At 69.2% G+C, this 10,930-nt stretch overlaps 2 protein-coding genes across 4 annotated transcripts; one reads left to right on the top strand and one right to left on the bottom strand.

Moving 5' to 3' along the window:
- Nucleotides 1-4,295: 4,295 nt before the first annotated feature.
- EIF4E1B (eukaryotic translation initiation factor 4E family member 1B) lies at nucleotides 4,296-5,666 on the bottom strand (the record flags this gene model as incomplete). Its single annotated transcript, XM_082771997.1, has 7 exons — nucleotides 4,296-4,410; nucleotides 4,564-4,703; nucleotides 4,808-4,921; nucleotides 5,051-5,114; nucleotides 5,208-5,303; nucleotides 5,404-5,492; nucleotides 5,649-5,666. 7 exons carry the CDS (start codon nucleotides 5,664-5,666, stop codon nucleotides 4,296-4,298), a joined length of 636 nt encoding a protein of 211 aa, XP_082628123.1.
- A 1,199-nt stretch (nucleotides 5,667-6,865) lies between these two features.
- SNCB (synuclein beta) lies at nucleotides 6,866-10,194 on the top strand (the record flags this gene model as incomplete). 3 transcript variants are annotated; one of them, XM_082771802.1, is made up of 5 exons in its annotated part: nucleotides 6,866-6,992; nucleotides 7,840-7,878; nucleotides 8,177-8,295; nucleotides 9,228-9,317; nucleotides 9,463-10,194. In XM_082771802.1, the coding sequence occupies 5 exons, from the start codon at nucleotides 6,872-6,874 to the stop codon at nucleotides 9,493-9,495; spliced, it is 402 nt and encodes a 133-aa protein (XP_082627928.1). In that variant the 3' UTR covers nucleotides 9,496-10,194. The 3 variants fall into 3 exon arrangements, with proteins under 3 accessions (XP_082627928.1, XP_082627927.1, XP_082627926.1); XM_082771801.1 differs by lacking the exon at nucleotides 9,228-9,317 and having other exon boundaries at nucleotides 6,872-6,992; XM_082771800.1 differs by lacking the exon at nucleotides 7,840-7,878 and having other exon boundaries at nucleotides 6,872-6,992.
- Nucleotides 10,195-10,930: the final 736 nt, after the last annotated feature.

Consider the following 10,930-nt stretch of genomic DNA (forward strand, 5'->3'; position numbering starts at 1 on the left):
ATTTGTGGTATTTAAGGAAGTAGAATATTAAACACCATTGTATTAGCAAAACTGCTGCCTGACTAATTGAGTTACAAAGGGAGAAGTGCTGACGAATAAACAGTGCATAATGTGTGGCTCTGGCGAGCAGGATGTGGCCACGGCACCGGCACCGGCTGTGCCCGGGCTGCACGGGTGCTGGGGGCCAGGATGGGCAGGGACTGGTGCTGCTGGCCCCGATGGCAGAGCTGTGGTGTGAGAAACGTGTGGCATGAGGGGCTGGGGCACGTGGCAGGGCACGGCATGGGCTGTCCCGGGCCTCATCCTGCATGGGGAGGATGCTCGGAAGCACAGCCAGGAGCTTGGGTGCGAACGCAGCCACACAAGGAAGAGAAAGATTATGAAAATGAAAAGTAAATAAATATGGATGTTGAGGACCTAATTCTGATAAGAGGATTTTCAAAATTAGCCATTTGCAGGAGTAGATTAACTGCATCTAATGCTGGGGGTGGGAAGGGCTCTATTAAGACACAGCAAACCCCGGCCCAGCCCTCCCCGTGCAGCCTCCAGTGCCTGCAGCAGTGCTCGGTGCTTTTAGGGAGGCAGATTTGTTGTGCTGGAGGGCAGCGGGCTCTGACACCAGCCTGGGGCATGGCCCTGGTGCCACCCCTCGAGCTCTTCCTGGCCCTGAAGGGTCCCGGGGACACGGTGCTATCGAGCTGGGACCTCCCTGGCCAGCACCCAGGGACCCTGCTGTAGGACTGGGATGGGGGCGATGGGGATGAGGGGAGCAGGGGGGAGAGGGCAGCAAAGCCACTGCCCTGGGCACCCCATGGGCACCCTGTGACAGCCACCGCAGTGGGTGCCCCAGCTGGAGCGGGTGCCGATGCCCCCGGCACGGCTGTGGGTCCCGTGTGCGGGGCTGGGGGCACCTCCGTGCTCGGTGGGCAGGAGCGGGAGGCTGCCAGGGCTGGCGGAGGCTTTCCACATCCCCCGTCTCGGATTTTCTATCCAGGCAGCCAAGCAGAAATCTCATTACAGCCCGGCACAAAGGCAGCGTCCCCGAGCGTGGCTGGGAGCTGGCACAGCCTGGGGCGGGCATGGCCGCGAGGGTGTCCAGGAGTGTGGGAAGGGGCTGTGCCCCTCCCTGCACCTCCCCACATCCCCCTGTAGGGTTCTACACCCCAAAGTGCCCCCCCAGCCCCTGCCCCAGCCCTGGTCCTTGCCTACAGACGTGGCTTCTGCTTGCCCCAGGCCCCCGCGTGCAGCCGAGTGCCTGCCAGCCCTATGGGGTCAGCTGCGGGTCCGAGTTTGGTGCCGGTCCCATGGGGATGTGAGCACGCAGGCGGGGCTGGGTGCAGCCACCCTGGGTACCTGGCGCTCCCACGGCAGCAGCAGCAGCAGCCAATTAATTAGCAGGGCGGTGGGAGAGCAGCCGGAGCCGCTGGGGGATCGATGGGCGCATCGACCGCCTGGGAAACCCCAACCCTCCCAGCAGGGCAGGGGGCGCGGGCTGCAGCAGCAGCAGCCCCGTGCGAGGGGACATCGGGGGGCACAGCGGGGCACGGAGCCAGCCGGGAAAGGATGGGGACAGGCGGTGCCACCGCCACCACCCCGGGGAGAGCGGCCGGTGCCGGTGCCGTGCAGCGGGGACGCGGTGGTGCTAATGGAGCCCCCCCGCCTCCGGGCTGCTCGGAGGCATTTACGTCAAGGGGAGATGTGGGATGCTCAGGATGCTCGCTGCGATGCGCCGAGGTCACTGCATGGGCACAGGGGAGCCAACCCCAAAGCCCTGGTGGCCTGGTGCAGGGCAGGGTGGCACCGCCTGCAGCCAGCCAGAGTGCCACGGCATGGCCATGGCTGAAAGCCCCTGGGCACGAGGCTCCTGTCCCTGTCCCTGTCCCCATCCCACCCGCCCGCTCCCCCCGCCTGCCTCTGCCAAGCGGGGAAGTGCCAGCCCGTCCCCGCGGGGAAGGAGAGTGCTCAGCCGTGTTGCAGGAGCGTGGCTGCCACCGTCACGCAGATGAGAAGTGACAGCAAGGGACCCTGCTCAGGTACAGGATCCCTGCAGCGCAGGGCAGGATTTGCTGTCCCCCTCTGCCCTGCCTCTGCCTCTGGCACCAGGGGACAGCCCTGCAGGCACTTAACCCCTTCCCACCATGCAAACCCCACTGGGCAAACCCTGATTTGGGACCCCACTGGCAAATCCCTCTGCTGGAGGGGAGCAGCCCCAGCACCGCCGTGCCCACCCGCCCCGTGCTGCAGGATGGGGCCGAGCCCAGGAGCACCACACGGGGCTGCAGCCCCCCACCCATGTGGGTTTGTGAGCAAGGGGGGGGTCCGTGGGCCCCTCTCCCCCCTCTCCTCCCGCACCGAGCGCTGTCTCTGGGGAGGTTGTCATGGGAACGGTGCCGTGCTGCCCCTCGTCGCGGGGACCCCCACCGCGTGCCGCGATGCTCCTGGAGGCAGGGCGAGCTCAGCCGGTGCCCACACCAGGATGGGCACGGGGAGGCGATGGGCACCCATGGGACACAGCCCCCTGGAGGTGCTCGGGGGCTTCTGGCAGCACCCTGAGCCCCCCCACATGCCCACACCCACACCTCCCTCCTGGAGGAGCCCAGGGTGGCCCTGCGGTCCCTTGGGGTGGGCAGGGGCCCCCCATGGCCGTGGCGTGGCACAGCCCCAGCGCCGCAGCCGCGCTGCCTGCCCACTCCCACGGTGAGCCAGCGCCGCTGTTCCTCCCCGGCCCACGCAGCCAGCAGCTCCTTCCCCGCTTGCTTTTGGGGGATTTTAACCCTGCAGCGCCCGTGCCGACAGAGGCAGCAGGGTGGGTGCCCGGGTGGCCGCGTGCTGGGTTTGTCCTTGCTGCCAGCGCGGTGGCGCAGGGTGAGGAGGGCTGGCGGCTCGCCCAGCGCCTGGCCCTGGCTGCGTGCCAGCTGCTGGCAAGGTGACCCCAGCATCACCAAGCCACGCTGCGTGCCCAGAGAGGGTGATGCGGGCACCTGCCCCCTGCCCAGCACCGTGCTGCAGTCCCCATCCCTACTGCGCCCCGCAGCTCCTCTGGCCCCACTCCCTGTGGGTCCCAAACCCTCTGTCCCCAGCCCTGTCGGACCCCACTGCACCCTGACCCCGCATCTCCTGCCCCACTGCCCACCACAGCTCCCCCCATCCTCGCTGCCCCCCCAGCTTCAGCATCGTCCCTGTCCCCCCCCAACACAGCCTTGCTGCCTGTCTGCTGCCATCTGCCTCTCCCTTTTGATCAGTATTAATTTTTAATTATGATTATTGACAGGGCTGCCAGCTTGGCTGCCATACGGGCCAGCTGCCCGGTGTGACCCTGGCTGGGGACAGCCCTGGCACCGCCGCGCTCTCCAGGCGGTCCCTGGCCACGGCAGTGCTAACGTGGAGGAGGGTCCTGAGTGCCCCCCACCCTAATTTGCCTTCTGTGCCCCCACAGGCAGGCACCCGGTGGGCAGGAGCCGAGGACAGAGCCCATCGTGTCCCCAAAAGGGGGGCTCTGGGTGGGCACCTCCAGCCTTGGGGCTGCCAGGAGACCCCAAAACCAGAGACAAACAGCTCCCTGACTTCCCTGACCAAACCGAGCCCTACGGCTGCGTGCAGGGGGCCATAAAGCAGCCCCTGCCAGCACCCAGCCAAGGCCACCAGCGCGGCCACCCAGCCAAGGCCACCAGGGGGTGCTGGGGCTCAGCCCCATAGCGAGGTGGGGGGGATGCAGGGGGTGGCTGTGCCGGGCAGCAGCCCCCAGCCCCAATTCACGCTGCCACTGCTGGGCGAGGAGGGGGGGGAGCCACACAAAGTAGGGCACCTGGCGGTGCGTTACTGGGGGGTCCCAGGCAGGGCAGGACCCCCCCCCAGGCAGTGCTGACCCCCCCCCAGGCAGGGCTTGCTGCTGGCCCCCCGTGTGCCGGAGCTGGCCAAGGTTGGGCGAGCGGCACCACCGCGTGGCCAGCGGCCGGCAGTGCAGCAGGAGGAGGAGCAGGAGCAGGGCTGCGCCCCCCCGACCCCCCCAGGTCCCCTCCTCAGTCCCCATAGCCCCCCCCCCTTTGGGATGATCCCACCCGCTCCCGGGCACTCAGCACCCCAAATCCCACCAGCGCTCTGTGCTCCCAGCCCCGCTCACCCAAGCAGGGGGGGCGCAGGATGAAGCCGTGCACCTTCCCCATCTCAGGAGACCCCCACCCCAAAAAAAAAAAAGCCCCCCTCCAGCCCCTCGCACCCAGCACACACACACAGGGAGCCGGTGAGCTGCAGCCATTCATTGCGGGGTCGGGCCGGGGGTCCCGCTCCCCCCGCGGTCACACCACGAACTTGTTCTTGGTCAGGGAGCCGCTCTTGGTGGCCGTGTCCGCGTGGGCCTGGTAGCCGATGGTCACCTTCTGCGACAGCCCCAGGTGCTCCTTGTACACGCGCCTGCGGGACAGAGGGGGCTGCGGGGTCAGGGCAGCAGCACCGGACAGGACGGGACACCCAAATCACCACCCACTGCCCCAGGAGGAGCTCGGGGTGCCACCCCCGTGGCTATAGGGCCAGGCAGCCCCAGGACCCCGCTCCCCGCTGCGTTACCCGATGTGGGTCACCCCCTCCTGGTTCTCCGCCTCGCGGGTCCAGATGGCGATCTTGTCCCCCTTGGCGCGGATGTTGATGACGGCCCCGCACACCTCGTCGCTGTACTCGCCGAACATCTCCCCGATGAGGCACAGGAGCTGCAGGGGAGGCTGAGATGGTCCTGCCGGGGCTCGGAGCCACGTCGGGGGTGACACCACCACCACCCCCCTGACCCCACATGTGGGCACGGGGCCGCGCTCACCGTCTCCAGCCAGAAGCGGTCCAGCTCCGTGTGCCTCTGCTGCTTGGCCAGGGTGATGAGCCAGCGCCCGCCGCGCTTGTTCTGGCTGTCCTCCCACATGGGCTCGATGCCATCCTGGGGACGGGGACGGGCAGGGGGATGCTCAGGCACCGTCAGCACACGGACACAACCAGCTCGGGGTCCGTTTTCCCCCTCCCCCAGCAGCCCCCAACCCCAGGGTGCCTTGGCACGGGGGTGTCGCACCTTGAAGAGGGAGTAGTCGCAGCCCGAGGTGAGCTTGCTGGCCAGCTGGATGTGGCTGTAGAGGCTGCAGCGGGGGGGGAGACAAGAGGCAGTGAGGAGCAGTGCCCTGAGACCCCCCCTGGGGGTCTCATCACCCCCCTGCCCAGCAGGCACTCACGCCCAGAAGTCCTCCACCGTGCTGAACTTGGTGACCAGGCGCAGGTTGGCCTGCCACATCTTGCTCTTGTCGTTCTTGAAGAACCACAGCGCCCACCTGGGGGGGGGGAAAGTGGACATCAACCAGGCTGGAGCCCCCCCAGATCCCCCTCCTGGTGCTGGGGGAGGCTCCCCACGGCCAGCCCCCCTCCCCGTACCTGTTCTGCAGGGGGTGCTTGCCCAGGCTCTCTGCCAGGAGCAGCTCCTGCTGCTGAGCCCTCCGCCGCCGCCGCTCCTCTTGCCTCCTCTGGGGAAGCGGGGACAGTCCCAGGAGCCCCACAGCCACCCCAATAGGGGGCACAGGGCCCCCACCCCACAGCCCCAAGGGGACAGCAGGGCTGCCCAGGCCCTGCTGGTGGTCCCAGCCCCGTTAGGGGCTGAGCAGGGCCAAGAGAGGACTCACCTGCTCCCCTGAAGCCATGGTGGCCAGCACAGCCCCATAGCTGCCCCCAGGGTTTTTAAGGGCTCACAGCTGGGCAGGAGGAGGCGGGTGCCCCACTGCAGCTGGGGAGGGGTGGGGGGCACAGGAGAGGGCAAGGCAGGGGCTGGGGGAGGAGGAGGTGGGGGATTGGGGCAGGGGGAGAGGTGGGATGGGGCTGGGTGGAAATGGGATGGGAAGGGAAGGATGGGATAGGATGGAATGGGGATCAGATCTGGATGGGATGGGGTGGGGTTGGGATCAGATCTGGATGGGATGGGGTCATGATGGGATGGGGATGGGGTGGGACAGAGCAAAAGCAGAATGTGATGAGGAAGGAGTGGGATGAGGAGTGGATGGGGGAATGGGGTGGTGTAGGGACCGGGTGGGATGTGGAGAGGATGGGATGGGGACAGGTTGTGGTGGGGAGGGGATGGGATCGAGAGGAGATGGGATGGGGACGGGGTGGGACTGGGACGGGGTGGGACTGGGACGGGGTGCTCTGGGCACAGCATGGGACAAGCTCAGGACGCCCGGGGACGGGGTGGAGGTGCGGTGTAACGGGACAGTCGGGGGGTGCCGAGCCTGTGCGGGGCAGCACCCCCGGGGCGCAGCTCCCCTGCGGTGAACCGGGACAGCGCGGAGCCACGGGGTGCCGAGCCGAGCCGAGCCGTGCCGGGGGGACCTGCTCCGGATGGGGGGCGGCCGGGCACGGCTCGGCACGGCTTGGCACGGCTTGGCACGGCTTGGGACGGCTCGGCACGGCTCGGCACGGCTCGGCACGGCTTTACTCGGACTCAGCACGGCTGTGCACAGCTCGGCACGGTTCAGCACGGCTCTTCCCGGCTCGGCACGGCTCTGCCCGCTCCCGGCCCGGCTCGGCACGGCTCGGCGCGGTCCCCCCCTCGCATCTCATCGCGGCGCGGCCCCGGCACAGCCGCACTGAGCCCGCCCCGCCGCAGCCCGGCCCGGCTCGGCCCGGCTCGCTGCGCGCCCCTCCCGTCCCCGCCGCCACCGATCCAGGTCGGGCACCGCGGCGGAGCCCCGGGGCGAGAGGGGGGGGAGAAGCGGCGGAGCCCCCCGGGGATGGGTCGGGGGGGGACGGCGGGGCCGGGGCGGAGCCGGGCCGGGCCCGGAGGGCGCGGGGATGCGGCGGGGAGGGCGCGGGGCCGGGGTGAAGCCGTGCGGGCTCTCCCCGCAGAGCCGCCATGGAGGTGTTCATGAAGGGCTTGTCCAAGGCCAAGGAGGGGGTGGTCGCCGCCGCCGAGAAGACCAAGCAGGGGGTGGCCGAGGCGGCCGAGAAGACCAAGGAGGGGGTCCTCTATGTGGGTAAGGGCCTGCCCCCCTTCCTCGCCCCCCCCCTCTCCCCGCGCGCCTGCCCTTGCATCCTCCTGCGTTTGCCCTTGCAGCCTCCCGCCCATCCCCCTGCTGTCCTCGCTTGTCCCCGGGTGTCCCCCCCGGTGTCCCCCGCAGCCCCTGCCCCAGCCCCGGGGGGTTGCGGGGTGCAGGGGACGGGACCCCCGCGGCTGCGCCCCCTGCGCCCCCCCCCTCCCCAGCGCTGCGACCCGCAGGGGCCGTGCCGGGGATGCTCCGGGGCAAAAGGGGTGCTGGTGGGCGCGCCCTGCCCCTGGTGCTGCTGTCGGGGGGGTTTGGGGACTCCCCTGCTGGGGGCTGTCCCCCTCTGGGCTGCTCAGGCCCCGGGGCAGTGCCAGCTGCTCCGTCCTGCTCTGTCCCACCAGCAGCGCTGCGTGGCGAGGGGCCGGAGCGGTGCTGAGCCGTGCCGGGTCCTGGCGGGGCAGCGGGGGCTCATCCTGCCCAGGGTGCGTGCCCCGGGGGGGGTCCCGAGCTCTGGAGCACCCCGAGGCCCCGTCCTGCAGGAGGTGCCCGCACGGTGCTGGCCTCAGCTCCGGGCACCGACCCCGGCTCCCGTGGGATGCCTCGTGCAGCGGCACAGCCTTGATGCTGCCCAGTGGTGCTGGTCCTGTGCTGCCCCGACCCGGGTCTCCCGCAGGGACCAGAGCAGCCTCGTAGGGTGCCGGGGGGGTGCTCAGCCCCCGGCTGTCCCACTGGGGTGCGGGCAGGATGCGGCCCTGGCTCACGGAGCACCAGCGGGGCCCTGGGCACGGTGCGGTGCGTGGGGCTCTCTAACCCCATCTCTCTCTGTTTCTACCCCCAGGGAGCAAAACCCAAGGCGTGGTGCAAGGCGTCACCTCAGGTACGGCCCCTCTGGCTCCCCTCTGTCCCCAGGAGCGCCGGCCCCGGCTAACGAGATCAGGGGCTAATTGAGGGGGCTGATGTCACCCGGCTAAAGCCTCTTATATAACAGGGCCCGCAACAAAGGATTTGCGGCGCTGCTCGCGCTCCGTGCCCAGCTGCAGAGCGCCGTCCCGGCCCCCTCCCCTCCCCAGCGCCCGGGCACGCAGGCGGGGAGGGCCTGATCCTGCCCAGCGCCTCCCTGCGCCCCCCCTGTGCCGGGAGGGGGGGCACTGACGCGCTCTCCCCGGCTCTTGCAGTGGCTGAGAAGGCGAAGGAGCAGGCGTCCCAGCTGGGCGAAGCCGCCTTCTCGGGTGCCGGCAACATCGCGGCAGCCACCGGGCTGGTGAAGAAGGAGGAGTTCCCTGCGGACCTCAAGGTGAGCCCCGCGCCCTCCGGCACCGCTCTGCCCGCAGCGGGGACGCCACGGCCCCCGGCACAGCGGGGAGCCCCCCAGGGCCATCCCCAGCCCCGCAGGATGGATGCGGTGGCACCCCCAGCGCCTCGCCGGAGGGTCCGCAGCTGAGCACACCCGGGGGTGGTCGGGAGGGGGACACATACACACACAGATGCCACCGTCCCCAGCGTCCCCAGCGTGGTGGCTGCGTGCGCCGGGGACGTGTGCGTGCGTGGGGTCCCGCATGGCGGCGCGGGGCCGGCGTTGCGCAGCGCTGGGGTGCGCGGCGAGGTGAGCTGACAGCTGCGGGAGCGCGGGGCCGGGAGGGGCGGCGGGGTGGGATTTTTTTTTCGCATCTCGCCGCCCCGATGAGCCGCTCGCTTCCAGCTTAGCCCGAAATAGCATCAGCTGAAGAAATGAGGCCACAGCAGGCACCGCCGCTGCGCGGGGGGGGGGGGGGGGATCGGCCGCCCTCCTCGCTTCTTGCCAGCGCCGGGGAGGGGTTCCCGGCACCACCCTGCCCTGCTGGGGATGCAGGATGCTCCCGCAGCCCCACCAGGGCCTGAGGGGGCCACATGGTGCCAGCACATGTCACCCACCCGGGGATGAGGCTGGGAGCACTGCAGGGCCACACGCACCCAGGCGCTGCTCCCACAGCCCCTTTGCCTGTCACCTCCCGGCTAGGCGCAATGCTGTGAGCGCAGGGTGCCCTGCCAGCCCCCCATGCCCTGCCCCATACCACACCAGCCTGTCTTGATCCCACTCCCCTGGTACCCCCAGCCGGAGCTCCCAGCATCACGGGTGCATGGCTGGTCTCCGCCAGGTCCCCCCAAGTCCGGCAGGAGCAGGGAGGGTGCGTGGGTGACACGTGGGGGGCTGTCTGTGTGGGACTGACCACCCCGCTTCGCCCCCAGCCAGAGGAGGTGGCCCAGGAGGCTGTGGAGGAGCCGCTGGTCGAGCCACTGCTGGAGCCGGAGGGGGAGAACTACGAGGAGCCCCCGCAGGTGAGGGGTCGGGGTGGCACTGCGGGTGGCGTGGCTGCGCTCAGCCCTGCAGCCTCGAGGGCGGGCTGGCGCGGGGCTGGGGGGCACGGGGGCTCCGTGCCACAGGGAAACTCTCTCACAGGCTTTTTCTTCGCCCACCCCGCAGGAGGAATACCAGGAGTACGAGCCAGAGGCATAATGGACCCCCGTCCTTGCCTCTTCCACCAGCAGCACAACGAACCGCCGGTAGCCCCCTGCTCCTCCCCAGCCAGCCCCGGCCGGTGCCCGCGTGCCGGGGAGGAGCAGGGGTGCCCCTGCCCCGTTCGCTCACAAGTTCTTCCTCCAGTTCCGTTCCAAGGGACCGTGTCCGTGTCTCCGTACCGTGTCTAGCAGTGAGAAACCCGCCGTGTCCAAGCCCCGCAGCCCCGGCGCGTGCCCGAGCCGTGGGCGCTGCCCGCAGGGGCCGGTGTGCGTGCGTGTGTGCGTGCGTGTGTGCCCGCCGAGCCCGGGTTTATCGCCCTGTGTCCCTCCCAGCGCCATAAACCCGGCTGCTCCCGGCGTGTCCGTGTCTGTACAAAGCATGTTGACCTGCTCGCGGGCTGCTGTACATTCCGCTTGCACGCGTGTCCCCGTGGTTCTGCTCTGGTCGTCGTGGAACTATTTTTTTTTATTTATATATATCTCTCTATCTATGGGTGGACGGGTCTTTTGCCTTTGTGAGCCCTGGGCGCCCCAGCCCGCTCCCCAGCCTGCTGGGTGGTGACGGTGCCCGCGCCCTCCCTCCCTCCCTCTCCCCCCGAGGTCCCGTAGTGCCGACGCTGTGTTGTGACGTGGCATGGATATCCCCTCGCCCCCGTCGCTGGATGTGCAATACGAGGGCAGCTGCCAGTGACACAGCTGCCCCCGTGTCCGTGAATAAAGCCAACTCTTGTCTGTAGCCCCCTGGTCCTGGTTGTGGGGTCCCTGGGGAGAGCGGCTGCCCCCACCCTTTGGTGGCAGGGCTGGCGGGTTTGAGGGAGAAGATTTGAGGGGCTGGGGCAGGCTGTGGGAGCAGGTCCTCGCGAAGACAAAACTCTTCCCTGTGTGCTTGCTGCTGCTCCAGCAGCGGGCAGCACGCTCTGGCTGAGCCTGGGGTGCTGGCAGCATCCCCGTGCCACCCGTCCTGCTGCTGGCTGCAGTGCTTGGCGAATGGAGGGGACCTTTGGGGCTGAGGACCCTAAGCCAGGAGGAGGATGGATGCGGTCCTGGCCTCGAGCACTGGTTCCCTTCCAGTTCTGGCCCCTGGCTCTGCCAGCAGGCACAGGCTGTGCGAGCAGAGGGGGTTCAGGTGCTGGGCGCAGGCTTCCTGCAGGCTCACGCCTCCCCAGAGCAGCAGGACGTGCAGTAAGGTGCCTCCTGGACACGCACCCCGATCCTTGTGCTAGGAGCACGGAGCAAAGGAGGACATCTCCTCAGCACCCACCCCAGAGGGCAATCTTTGGGCCTCCAGCTCCCACCGGGTGGGACCCCCAGACCAAACTGTGTCCCCAGGCAGCCTGCAGCCCCTCTGCTGCAGCAGAGGCAGCGGGGAGAGGTTCTGCTGAGCCTGCCCCTGCGCGGATCGTATTAAATTCCTCACCCATGCTGGCTCGCCA

This window comes from Aythya marila (genome assembly GCF_965140915.1).
Source record: "Aythya marila genome assembly, chromosome: 14".
Classification (NCBI taxonomy): domain Eukaryota; kingdom Metazoa; phylum Chordata; class Aves; order Anseriformes; family Anatidae; genus Aythya; species Aythya marila.